Below are 14,769 nucleotides of genomic sequence, written 5' to 3' on the forward strand. Positions count from 1 at the left end.
ATTTGCAATTCCCATGGATTTCTGCTTTAAATTATCTTGAAATAATTTCCTCATTTGGAATTAACCTCGTTAATTCCTATGAATTTTCATTTAAGTTTCCTTTGAATCCTATTTATAATTTCCAGAACTACCTTGGTTTTCTTCTTAGGTTTCGCATGGATTCTGGAGCTCCTCAGAACTACCTTGGAAGCAGATTTCAGAACACCCTTGGAATGAGTTCCTTAGAAATTCGAATCAAAATTCATGAGCCTTGCAATTTTGAAATGGTTGATTTTTCTGTCAAATTTGTGCTATTGGTAAATGTTCAATTCCCAATATCATGAATATTTATTGTCGTTCCAGATTATTGAAAATTACTCCAAATATATATGTTTTTAAGACCAGCATTAAAAAATAAAATAAAATGTAAAATCTGTGATCAATATTCATAATGAAAAAAGTACAAGGGTCTGTGCCTAGGGGCACGAACGGAAGCTTGACGTAGGACCGCTAGTGGACGGAACAAATATGTTGATCATTTAGTTCTTAACACCTCCCTTCCTTTCATTGATGAAATGGTGAGCGATCAACCGAACATTGAGCTCGCTCATGTGAGCATGCGCAATGTGTCGTTTGTTCGATTTGCGCTCTATCGTTGCGTCCGTGTTTGGGATTTTTCGTTACATGTCTGAATTTTGATTTTTTTTAATGTGACCCCCAGTATAGAAATTAAAGACGTAGGCCTACGTCCAAAAAAAAAAGAACATTTCAAGCTTCTATGTTTTAAAATTTATGTGATACTTAAGATAAATTTAATAATTTAAGATAATTTGAGAATTCCATCTTCTCGCATCGTGTTCCATCATTTTGCACGAAATTTACAGAATCTCCATCAATTTTCTTTCCATCTACTCATCGCAACTTATTTACTCTGCAGTATTTCACGCTTCTCAGAAAATCTTGAAGTGAGTCTCAATGCTTTATCCAACATCGAAACATACATCATGAGACTTTTGATATACCTTGGGATAGATATTCCGAAATCTGTACATTTAAGAAATGAATCAAAATCCATACGTTTCATACAAAACGCCTGTGTGTTAGGTTGTACCGATTTAGATCCTGTACAAATTTCGGTTCCCCACGGTATTGCTGTCTTGCTTTGTTTGGGGCAAGACGAGTAATTTATTCCAATTCTCGTTAATATTCATGCCTAGCTCATGTCTCATAGTACTGAGGAAGTCAGCAATAAATTGACGGATCAAGATCTAGAAATAATTGTAGTACGGAAAATAATGAGCATTTCCTGAAGTACTTTGATTAGCCCCTCGGTTTCAGGGTTGTTTGGAAACTGTTATAAATACTTTGACATATCGATGTTTATGTATAACAGTTCAAATCGCAAAAACAATATTCAACTTTTGAGGCTCAAGTTCCACATAAGTTATGTGATTAAGGTGAATCGCTGTGACATACTTATTCTCGGAACCACTTCGAAACTTTAAGTGCACACATATCATTTTCTACGACACGTGCAATATTTAAATTGTTACTCCACGTTTGCAGCACTGCAGCATACATGAAGTAGCGAATTTCAGGTGAAATGGGGCACCATTTCCGAGATTTGTGTAACTTAAAATTCGAAGTGCATGTAAACCCTACGTGGTGGCCATTTGTGGACTCTGCAAGGAATCACCTTAAGTGCTTCGTGAAGTACTATCTGCCTTGCTTGAAACTTGAACTTTCCTTTACAGTATGTCCTGATTATAGAGATTTTCACTTCCGGTTGTAATGGAGCAATATTTGAGAGCGTGTTAGTGAAAATCCGAGGAAAATACATAACAAATCGCTGTCAAACTCACTTTGAAGGATCCAATTTCATACATTTTTTAGATTAGTCATAGGAAAATAATAAACAACTTTACACGGCGATGCATCCGCTAGTGTGCGTGCGTTAAACGTCACTAATATCTACAGCACTTTTTCTCGTTTTTACACTGTTAAAACGACAATAATCTGATACAGATCCTCCACATTTCTGGTCTGCCAGATTATTCTTCTTTCCTTTATTTAACGTCGGTCTCTGTTCCGCAATCTAGTGCAAATAACCGACGGACATCGATTGCCATCCATCGACGGCAATCGAATGTGCAGGAAGGCAGCTTCCACACCTGCGTAGGAGTAGGATATCGCACCCATTCATCAACACACATGGGTCGGGACCAAAGGATTTACTTTCCTTACTAGACGTGATCAGATATGTTATGTCTCAGAACATCCCGGCGGCGCCGACCGGGATTGAACCCAGGCCTGCTGGGGTGAGAGGTATTCACGCTTACGCCACTGGCGCCGCTAAGGTCTTGGCACCTGAACAACATGGCAGAAAACAGCATCTTTGTATCTAGCAAAGATTTCAAGATATCGACCCAGCATTTACACGGAATTCATAAGGACACTGGTGTCATCTAGCGAGACAATTCTGAACTAAATTGTCCTTAATTCAATAGGCCTTAGCCTCCCGAACAATATTGCAGAAAACAGAAGCTTTGTAGCTAGCCTTTGTATTTGGGGATCTCGATATGTCGACTCTGCATTTATACGAAGTTTATAAGAACACTAGTGCCACCTAGCGAGAGAATTCCGAACTAAACTGATCACAGTTAAAACGGCCATGGCCTCCTGAACAACATTGCAGAAATCAGCAACTTTGTATCAAGCAAAGATCTCGGCATGTCGACCCAGCATTTACACGTAATTTATAAGATCACTAGTAACGTTTGCATTAAAAAAATGGACTTTTTCGGATTATTTAAGCTTACTTGCAAAAACAATCTAAGCCCTTACGAGCGGCCTTCCGGCAGTTAACCGGAACATTCGCCATGGCGGACGAAAACATGCGTGTTTTATTTATCAATTCCTCCTCAGTTTTCGCGACAAAATTGTTGGAGTAGATCTTACGCTTCAGGTTGGCCCAGAAATTCTCGATGGGACGCAGCTGGGGGACGTTGGGCGGGTTCGCCGACTTGGGTACCACATCGATATTTAGCCGCTCCATCTCCTCCAACGACGCCAGATCCGGCCAGAACACCGCGTCTTCGCCCTTATGGTATTTCTTGATGAACGACGCAACTTCCGGCAGGCATTTCGTACTATAAACTTCCCCGTTCACGGCCAGTCCGGAGCGAAAGAAGAGCGGCTTTGACATCCCCTTCTCGCTGATTGTCAGCCACAGCAGCACCTTCTTGGGGAACTTGGTGTGTGAAATGAACTTCACCTCGGAGCTCACTTCCTTCATGGGGGAAGTAAAATACGAAGTGCCCTGCCAGTCGTTGCCATCCAGGGTGAGGTAGGTCTCGTCGTCCATCACCACCGCCACGTCGTGATTCGCCGGGAAAAACGAGTTGACTATTTTATTCAGCCTCTGTCGCTGCGTCATTGCCTGCAGCTCCGAAACTAGTGGACGTGATTTCCGCTTCCTGACATGTATGTTCATGTTCGACAGGTACTTTTTCACTGTTTGGCCGGTTGCACCGACCTCCCTCCCGGCCAAGCGCACGCAACGATGTAGCCTCTTTTCCCTCGGTCTTCCTCTTCAACATCCTTTGGAGCTTCTTGTCGTTCAGGGTCGTCGGTCGTCCGGAACCGGGTTTTCTTTCGTCTAATAGTGCCAAGATGTTGTAAATGCCGGAACGGGCGTATCCAGCGTCCACAAAGTGCCGCACGATGTCCGTTTTCGACGCGGCGGGGTGCCGTTCTTTGAACGCGCACACTTCTGAACGGAGTTGCTTCACTGTTTTTGCCATCAACGGTTAGAGTTCGACTGATAGAGCTATCAAATTTTGTCTGCTTACTCATGGGTTACTATGATTGATGCTGCATGGGTAGTTTTGTCAGTGCGGGTGAAGGTAAACTCATGAAAAATCGACAATTTTTGTCCATTTTTTTAAATGCAAACGTTATGACGTAGCAAGAGAATTCCGAACGAAACTGTCAACGATTAAAAAGACCTTCACATCCTGAACAATATTGCAGAAAACAGCAACTTTGTATCGATCAAGGATCTCGAGATATCGACCCAGCATTTGAATAAAATTTATAAGAACACTACTGCCACCTATCGAGATAATTGGGAACTAAACTGTCAACAATTCAAAAGGCCTTGGTCTCCTGAACAATATTGCAGAAAACAGCAATTTTGAATATAACAAGGCTCGACCCTGCATGCACAGGATGTTTATAAGAATACTAGTGCCACCTAGCGAGAGAATTCCGAACTAAACAGTTCACGATTCAAAAAGTCTTGGGCTCCGGAACAACATTGCAGATAACAGCAGCTTTATTTATAGCCCAGATCATGAGATATTGCATCTACACAAATTCATATGATCACAGGAGCCACCTAGTGAGACATTTACATATGCATATACACTGTAGTGGTGGCCTTTTTTTCCTTGATTTTGTTTTCCGTCGATCTTGTTTTCCGTGCTGAGCACCCAGGGAAGCAGCTTCCACACCTGGACCCTACCTATCGACCCATCAACTCATGAACCGGGACCAACGGCTTTACTGCCCTTCCGAACGAAGGCGTGATCAGAGATGTTATGCCTCAGAACATCCCGGCGGCGCCGACTGGGATTGAACCCAGGCCTGCTGGGGTGAGAGGTAATCATGCTTACCATAGTGTTGGCCTTTGTAATATAAACAACATTGCAGAAGATCGCATTCTTCTATCTAACGCATATCATATGAACTTTATTCCATAAAATTTGATAAGACGAAGTTTTCTAAAGCCACTAGTGAGTCAATTACAAACTAAATTATTTACCATTTTCAAGAGATTGGTCCATTGAACAATTTTTTTTGTATAATCTTTTGACCTCAAGTTTCTCGAAGGAATCAAAAATGGAACTGATCTACAATTAGATCACTGGGCGTTAATGGGTTAAATAAATTCTAAAGACCAAAACCATGTTGGAAATTCCAACGAAATTCACAGTATGCAAAAATGGCAGAGCTATGGAAGTGATCAACTTGAGGACAAGCATAAAGATTCAGATGGAAGAAGAGTATAGTTTATTTTATAATTTATGTTAAGTTGTCTGTTTATGCAACCACTATCATACCATGTTCAGTTATCAACAATTTGTTATAAATTTGGTATAATCCTTTCCTCGGGTAACTATTCCCCACTGGAAGACAATGCACAAACATGACATCAGCTCACACTCAACTATTTCACACTGATATTTCTCCATTTACCTAGTGAAAGTGAAACGGTCATAAACCTATTTGTTCAGCTAAATATAGCAACCAGCTCTGAATACTTTCGTTCCATTCTCAAGTCCATGCCATATACAGAAGAAGCCAAAATAAAAATTATACAATAGCCCCGGATGCATTAAGGCAGCGTAATTACGTCGAAACACTTTTTCCGCTCCGCATCCAGTGCGGACTAATCCGGCAGTGGAGTTTGAATATTCATCATGCACACTGAATAGGTCAAGTCCACCAACGCACGTGCTGTTTGTCCAAATTAAGCACCCGCGTGTTGAATGGATCGCTACCAATAGTTTCACCTTGCTCGGGCACGGTTCAACAAAATCTCACCTCCATGTAAGTGAAATTTGTAACAAATTTCAAAAATACGAAACACTAATGCTAGTAATAAAAAAAGCAAAAGCTCAAGCAAACAAACCACTCATCCGGATAATTAGCCGTGGTGTGACGCACTGATATCCGCTGTTTCCGTGTACAAAAGTTGCGGAATGTCAATTGCGAAACGGCAGAAACCGGGCACGGCCGTCGATGGGTTCAAATTACCCCAATCTCGATAAATTACGGCTGAGGCTGAGATTCGACAAACGACTACGACGAAGACCGCAACGGCCAAGCCCCGCCGCAACCTGGTCCGTCTGTGGTCAGGTTTGAAGTTTGAAGCTTTCTTCACTTTCGATCGTCTCTGCCAAAGGCCCAGATTTCGGATGCGATGATCGAACCCGATGCGTGTACCTTTTGCTTAACGATTGAGAGTTCCTACATATTGTACTTGCTGCACAGCAAAAAAATAATTTTGATATCACATCAAAGTGGATGCACTACAATCATGTCAAAAATTTCATGTAATTTTTATGACCACATAAATAAACAAATGCAGTAAAAGCAGCGTAATGTCAGTTCATGCATTGTATTAATGATAATTTTGTCCTTTTTAGCAAGTAATATTACACCATATTTTCGACATGATTGTAGTGCATCCACTTTGACGTGATATCAAAATTAATTTTTTGCTGTGTGTGTTTATTTTTGAGTGTATGTGTAGGTCGTGTAGGTTGACGTACAAAGAATAGCAGACAGTCACTGACATAGGTGCGGTGATCAGTGTTCCGAGATGAAAGTTGGACGGCGGCGGTTTTACCTATGTGGAAAATCGTACACCTTGTGCGTGGCTTAATTGATAGATACAAAATGCTGACTGATTCGGTGGGGGACATTGGCGTAATCAAAGGGGCGTAAATATGATTGAATTTCATGTATTTCAATCACCGACTCATACATATTTTATAAATCATATTGTATTATATCTCTTATTTTCTATTTGAAAGCCATTTACAATTTGTTAATGTTTGTATTTGACGCTTAGCAATTTGGATTTTATAGTATGAATTGCTTTCCAAATCGTAACGAGAAGCTCACCGCACCACCGAAAAAAAAGTACGTTTTAACTAAACTAAAAATATCTAAGATTCTGAAGAGCATTTATATGTTTTATAATTTTAATTGGGATCAGAGAGACATAGTGAACAGTTGGTACATAATGAGGATCCCATACTGCGCTAATTGTTCGAAACAAATTAATTAGTAGGAGGTTCAATATCACTATTGCAATGATTATTGATCAATTAATTTCGTTCGAACCATAAATCCAAGGCTAAAGCACAGGAAGCTCACTGTGCGCTGTCTTCTCCTACGAATTATAATAATAAGTTTTGTTCACTTACTCTTTTAAATATTCAATAGGGTAGAGCGCTACTTCGTCGTAATCGCCCATTTCCGTTCTATCGATCAGAAAAGATCAATAATATCAATGATTTCACCGTGCACAAATCAAAAATAGGTTTGTTCCGATGCGTTAGTTCATTAGCTACAACATAAATCCTGTTAGAGCGCATTGTTCTCAAAACAAAAGAAGCGCTCCTAGCGAATCCCCTTTTTCTACGTTTATCTGTAGGACAAAGAAAATCTAATGGCGTTTCAATGCGTTAGGACGGAATTGAAACTCGTAGAACGAATTTAAAGGGTGATACGGTCAAAATTTGGTCAATATCAACTTGACGTATTTCTTTCAATTTTGCATTTAAAAAACCTGAACACCCCTCATTTTGAAGGTGTGTGTGTGTAGAATGTTGCTCCTATTTTGATTTTGGAATTCACTCTTCAGTTGTCAAAATGCCGTCCAAGCAAGAAGAGCAGCGTATCAAAATTTTGCTCGCGCATCGCGAAAATCCGAGCTACTCGCACGCAAAGTTGGCAAAATCGCTAAAAGTTGCCAAATCAACCGTTACAAATGTAATTAAAGTGTTTGGGAACGTTCTCAGGAAGTCTGGATCGGGGGGAAATCGAAAACCGGAAGCCGCTGAGACGACAAAGAGAGTTGCCGGTAGTTTCAAGCGAAACCCTAACCTCTCTCTCCGAGATGCCGCAAATAAGCTGGGTGTATCGTCTACAACCGTGCATCGAGCCAAAAAACGAGCCGGACTATCGACTTACAAGAAGGTAGTGACTCCAAATCGCGATGATAAACAAAATACGACGGCCAAAGCGCGATCCCGGAGGCTGTACACGACGATGCTGACGAAGTTTGACTGCGTGGTAATGGACGACGAAACCTACGTCAAAGCCGACTACAAGCAGCTTCCGGGACAGGAGTTTTATACGGCAAAAGGAAGGGGAAAGGTAGCAGATGTTTTCAAGCACATGAAACTGTCAAAGTTCGCAAAGAAATATCTGGTTTGGCAAGCCATCTGTACCTGTGGCTTGAAAAGCAGCATTTTCATAGCTTCCGGGACTGTCAACCAAGAAATTTACGTGAAAGAGTGTTTGAATAAACGTCTGCTGCCTTTCCTGAAGAAACACGGTTGTTCCGTACTGTTTTGGCCGGATTTGGCATCTTGCCATTACGGTAAAAAGGCCATGGAGTGGTACGCCGCCAACAACGTGCAGGTGGTTCCCAAGGACAAGAACCCTCCCAACACGCCAGAGCTCCGCCCAATTGAGAAATACTGGGCTATTGTCAAGCGGAACCTAAAGAAGACCAAAAAAACTGCTAAGGGCGAGCAGCAGTTCAAGGCAAACTGGCTTTCTGCGGCGAAGAAGGTGGACAAGGTGGCTGTACAAAATCTGATGGCAGGGGTCAAGCGTAAGGCCCGGCAATTCGGATTTGGAAAAGCGGAAGCCTAACTGAATATTTTTCCTGAATTTTATACTAATTGAACTTGAAAAAGAAATTTAATTTGATTTTTTAAATAAACGATTTCACCGATTTACACGCGTTTTCCCTTGACCAAATTTTGACCGTATCACCCTTTAGAATCAAGAAGCAGTATTAGATTTTAAACAATATCTCAACAATTTGTGACTCTTTATCAAATCTAACGGTTCGTATAGAATGGTGAATAAATTTAGAAGTCATCTTTGACAGAAATATTCCATTTTTAATTAAAACTCATTCAGAAAAGAGAGGTAAAGTGCGCGTTGTGCTTAGTAGGACGGAAATTAGATCAAAAACCCTAGTTCTGTTAGAGCAAATTTGAAAATATTTCATAGCTTTCGCAAACTCAAAAACTGCTTTAGAAAGGGCTTCAAAATCATAATTGTCATTAATTTTAGTGTGCAGGAATGTTTCTGCGATTACAGTGGCAAAAATCACCATCTGAGCGTTCTTCGATGGTGCTTTAGTATGGGACGAACTCAAGTGTAACTATTCAAATCGACGTATCTGCTTTTGTAAACGATCACTTCAATTGACGATTTGTCGTAACTGCTAACTCACCAACGCAAACAAATACCATCATCAGGTAGGGTAATCTTTTCCCTGCTAGCTGGTGTCGTTAGTTTCTGTGAGTGAGCTAGCAGTTGCCACAAATCGTCGATTGAAGTGATTGTTTACAAAATCAGATTCGTCGATTTGAATAGTTGCGCTTGAACTGTCTAATTGATATGTGTCAAAGAGTAAAATAATTTAAGCATTTCATTTCTTGATTTTGAATTGAGATAAATGTCTACACAGCAAAAAATTAATTTGGATATTACATCCAAGAGGATGCACTTCAATCATGTCGAAAATCTCATGTAATGTTTATGGCCACAGAAATAAACAAATGCAGTAAAAGCAGCGTAATGTCAGTTCATGCATGGTATTAATGATAATTTTGTCCTTTTTGGCAAGTAATATTACACCATATTTTCGACACGATTGAAGTGCATCCACTGTGATGTGATATTAAAATTATTTTTTTTTCTGTGTATGGCAACGAAAAAAATATCATGTGCTCAGACAAATGATCTCTTTCAGATGCATTTTTTTTCGAAATAAAAGAACTGAAATTCTTGGAGCTTTAATTAAAAAACGGCGTGTTCTTGAAGCAATCAATTTTATTTAGAGAAAATAATGAAAATTCAAATCCAAACAACTTTCTTATTTCTTTAGTATCTTACCACGCTCAGTTTTTCTTTAGATAAAATCTTGCCAAACACAAGGGCTTCCCGAGCAGGAATCGATAACTAACCGATAACATATGAACATCTTAATGTGGTATGATACTGGTATGCTGGTATGCTTGTGGTATAAAGCCTTGCTTTGATATTATTTAGTTATCGAAATATTTTATAAAATATTAAATAAATACCAAAAGAACACAACGTCATCTTTCAGTTATTGAATTGGTATTAGAATACCTTATAAATAACAAATTAAGGTATTCTGGGATCAAAAAAAGGGTCTGTTATCAGTCAGTTATTATAATAACTAAATTATTTATTAGTTCGTTATTCGTAGAACTTTTTGGAGGTATTATTTTTGGTATTTTACCTCTTATGTCAGGCCAATACCATATTCAGTTTGCCAGGTATTCTTTTATAATACCTGGATTTGGTATTCATAAGTTATGTTCTCCTGCTCGGGTTACGGTGAAAGTGACCTAGAGAGTAATCAAAATATCAAAAATGGTAATCTCTGAAACATCATTTCTGATTTCAAAATACTGCTTTCGCACAAACCGACGAGAGCTTCTTCCAATCTGTAGTGATATCTCAGAGGTTACCATTTTTGAAATTTTGATTTCCTAACAAGGCCACTTTCACCTAAGTCCCCCCCAAATTCAGAGGCTAGTTACGTCACTGGTGGGTGATGAAATTTCGAGTCGCAGCTAATTGATGACATCAGACAACTAATCGCCTGGAGCCTCAGGTGAGTTTCGCATCGGTTGAAAGTGAATTTTATATACGATGTCTAGGAAACTGGCATTTGTTTCCGGCTGCGAATTCGGATGGGCGTGATGGCGGTGAAAAATAAAACCATGTAGATGATGATCAGATCAACAGTGTATACACAAATGTTATGCGTGAGCTGCTAAAAAAACAAGGGAAAATGGCAAAGATCAACGTGACGGATAATCGCACCGGTTTTGTTTTTTTCTCTCTCTCTCCTTTTGTCACGTAATCGATGGTATTTTAAACATGTTAGGTATGGTATTAGAAATGCAAGTTTTTGTTTCATTAAACATTGATACGAATAAAAAAAATCATGTGTGATATTAATTCATTTTAATTTTAAGTCAATCGCCCTCGCCCTCGAACACAGCACTAGAAAAAAAAATTTTATAACATCCACAAAATTGTACATTTAGAGTTTGTTTGTTAGGGAAAATGTTTCAAAAGTACTATTTAAAACTACTCAATGAAATACTAAAAAATATATCTTAAAGTTCAATTTACTTTGATGCTTTTTGGAAACTTTCAAAAGCAGTTTTTTCCGACGCATTGTTTCAGATTGCAAAAAGCTCGCGTCATTTTTGTAAAATATCAAAAGGAATCGAATAGTACGAGCTTTTTGCAATCTGAAATAATGCGTCGGAAAAAAACTGCTTTTGAAATTTTCCAGAAAGCATCAAAGTAAATTGAACCTTAAAACAATATCATGAAAAAGGATTGTTGAGAAACGAAAATTGAACGGTGTAGTGATCAACTTCATCTCAATGATCAACTTCATCTCAATGATCAACTTCACCCCGTTTTACGGTACACAGGTATCATTCTTATCGCCACACTGATTTTTATTAGTATATCTTAGTGGGTGGCCATTTCGAATGTTTAAAAAAGTAAAATCGGATCGAAATTTTCCATAATGCTTTCTACTTAAATTTTCCTAAATACTGTGAAAATTTGCGTGCTAAAATTACTCTCTTAACACCTTCTTACATAATTTCAGGGTCCAGCACGTTTGGGTCCAGCTCAACCAGGTAAGTAAACAGTCAGTATTTTTCCACTTCAATCGCCAATCATATTTTTCTGCTCCCCTCACAAACCACTGAAGCATCCCACAGCACTTGGCTTGTTTACATACTCTCGGTAAATTGTGCAACATAGCTCATCTGCGGCTTACTAGTCGAAGCATTTTGATCTCACAGCCGGACGTCACTCTCTCATAATAGTTTAGATTTTTTTTTGTACTGGGCACAGCTTTCCCATCCTCATCCCATAACTTTGTTGTTGGCACTTATGCTGTAAATCTCACACTTTGATGATCATCTATTCCATCCCTATGGCAAGGCCTTAGCGTCGTGGCGCGGTATATTATTATTATTATTATTGCTATTTATACACGACCGTTGTCTGCTGTTCGGAGATCCATTAAACACTTACCTTTATTTTCCGCTTTCACGGCTTGTGCCAGAGTCGAACCGATGGTCAACGCCATCAGCGGCAGCAGTAACTGCAGCACTGCAGACGGTCGTTTTCTTATCATATTTTCACACTGTCTTCACTTTCCACTCGGAGACGAAATTTTCACAACAATATTTTAGCTTAAAACAAGGTCACTCAATTTTAACACCCCCGCTCTCACCTGCTGTCTGTGTTGTTTCGTTTTTTCCCGTCGAATAATTAGCACTGTTAACCACCGGTTTTTTTTTTTGGGATCACACCCAGCTGATATCAGTCGAGCTTCAAGCTTTCCGAGCACGTTTTGGGCAGCCCTAATCACGCATCAGCGCGGCCAATTTCACCGCGGTCGTAAAAAAAACTTATTCGGATCCGCTTGTTCCGCCGGACACAACCTAACCGATTCAAGATCAAGGTGATATTAAGCGCGATTTCTTACAAACATCCAGTTTTATACAGCAATAAGCGAGCGAGCGCCACAGCCGAACGTGAGTCGGGTTTCTTGGATAGGTGGTGTGCTGCTGCTGGTGGCGGTGGTGGTTGCATCCGATCGCTTGCCTGCTGCTGCTGATGATGATGATGGCAAGATCGGGACCCATATGGAGGGTTTGCGCGTACACAACTTGGATGATACCCGTCGGTAAGGATAAGCCAACCGGCCAGTAGCGTGTTTAGAGTTGAAAAGGAATAAAGTAGAAAGCTGTGGGAAAGTGGCACAAAGCGGAGAATGTAGTCTAAGGACGATTCTAGACGATTCACAAATTGAATGCGAAATTTCAAGTAAACCAAAACGTTGAAATTTGTTTTTTTGTTATGATTCTTCTTTTTCTTATTGAGTTCCGCAGTTGTTAATTGATGGCTTTCCAACCGTGCATCATTTTTGCATCATATAATTTATTGTGCGGTAAGCTCATTGATACTTTATGTCAGGGAGGTTCCCACATGTTTCAGCCAAAAAAGTCCGGGGTTGACGTCACTAGCACTGTATGCCACGACCAGTCTTGTAAGCGGTCACCGTAGTCGACACATTTTCTGTGATAATCGACTGCCTTTGCTTCCGACACTTGCAAAACAAGCTTTAAAATTACAGTACCAAACTAAAATGTCATATGACAGGATCTGTCATAGGACACTTTCGCCGAAGACCTTTACGAATGTATGTATTTTAGTTTCTCTCATAATTAGAGCTGCTGATGTTGTGCTTGTGTGAATTCTGAAAATAACAAGCAATGATATCCTAGTAATAACATTTCTGATCAGAAATGGTTTAATTTACACCAAATTGAGCAATTATAATGAAATCATACATGTCATATGATAGTTATTTCAACGGCGCCGGTGGTGTAGTGGTAAGCGTGATTACCTCTCACCCCAGCAGGCCTGGGTACAATCCCAGTCGGCGCCGCCGGGATGTTCTGAGGCATGACATCTCTGATCACGCCTTCCTTGGGATGGGAAGTAAAGCCGTTGGTCCCCGGTTCATGAGTTGATGGGTCGATAGGTAGGGTCCAGGTGTGGGAGCTGCCTTCCTGGCACGTCGGTAGCATTGGTGCTCAGCACGGAAAACAAGATCGACGGAAAAAACAAACCAAAGGAAAAAAAAAATATGATAGTTATTTGATAATTTTCTTTTTGCTCGAATGTTGTTCTACCGTTTGTGTTTTGTAAGAAAGACGACGGTAGAGCATGAGAGTACGAATACAAACAGACTGTCGCGCACGACAATGAAGCGAGTGTAGTCAAAAACGTCAACCGTTGCAACCCCTGGCCACGACTCTCACACTAATCCAGCAGTAAGTTGTTCGGTATTTTTGTTTAACTGGAACCGTAAAACAAAACTTTTACTGAAATTCCAGTTAAAATCAGACGAATAACCGACATTCAGTAAGAACAAACTGAGTTTCGGTAACGTTCAATGCAAAATACTGTAAACAGAATAAATATTTACTGAGAAAGTCGCTTATTACTAAATTTTCGGTATTGCTAGAAAAATCAGCAAAAATAATTACTGTACGAACAGTAGTAATTGGTTTTATACTGAAGATTCATCAAAACGGCCACTAATTCTACTGATCTTGAATTGTAAAATTTTAAGCTGTCAATTCTGTGTTGAACTGTTGAATAGTGATAATTATAATTAGAAATAATGGATTTTATGATCGTGGAACGGCGAAAAATTATAAAATACTATTAAATTAGTTCATGCTTAGGTACAACATTATTGGAGGGTCTTTTTTCATCTACCGAAGATAATTCATTGACGGAATCATAGAATGTGTTCGAGTCAAATTATCTTTTTCTTTATAAGATGGATGACCCATTCCCAACACCTAACCATAAAAGTCCAATACTTTGGGGAAATTCCACGAAACAGCATATTTAGGTTATTGAAACCTAAAAATAAAAGATTATAAATTAAGAATGAAATATGTGAAATTCACAGGAAAATAAATGCATTTCTTCTATCTTAAATCAATATTTATTGAATTTAGATCATTTTTCCTTCGAAAAAACACAGAAAATATAACTGACTTGTAGGGTACTGGCAATAACATTTTAACTGTCTTGTCAGTTAAATACTGGTAAAATAATGATCGCATTTACTGGTGTTTCCAGTTAATATTACCGAACATAGTTGGAGTGAATTACTGAACGAACCGTTGTTTTTTACAATTCGTGTTTACTTTTTTTACAGGCAATTAATCATATCGTCCGGCTATTTTGCACAGAGATGACGCTGTTCCGCTGGTAGGAAGTGATAAAAATCCCCATATAGAAAATGAGAGAAGTGAGAATAATTCGCTTTCGGTGCATATTCAGGTCAAAAAAAGTGAACGACAACCTAAATAAAAT

The 14,769-nt window shown here is 39.4% G+C and overlaps 1 protein-coding gene across 3 annotated transcripts in view; it reads right to left on the reverse strand.

Moving 5' to 3' along the window:
* LOC135704635 (uncharacterized) overlaps positions 1–12,067 on the reverse strand; it is a 65,753-nt gene extending 53,686 nt beyond the window's left edge. For 2 of the 3 annotated variants that reach the window (XM_065226114.1, XM_065226115.1), the window contains exon 1: positions 11,899–12,066. In XM_065226114.1, the coding sequence (XP_065082186.1) occupies positions 11,899–12,001 (103 nt within the window). In that variant the 5' untranslated portion in view covers positions 12,002–12,066. Of the gene's footprint in view, positions 1–11,898 lie in introns of all 3 variants that reach the window. The other variant, XM_065226113.1, reaches the window with a different exon arrangement.
* Positions 12,068–14,769: the final 2,702 nt, after the last annotated feature.

This window comes from Ochlerotatus camptorhynchus, unplaced genomic scaffold (genome assembly GCF_037179485.1).
Source record: "Ochlerotatus camptorhynchus isolate MF236.1 unplaced genomic scaffold, CSIRO-AGI_Acam_v1.1 ptg000244l, whole genome shotgun sequence".
Taxonomy (NCBI): domain Eukaryota; kingdom Metazoa; phylum Arthropoda; class Insecta; order Diptera; family Culicidae; genus Ochlerotatus; species Ochlerotatus camptorhynchus.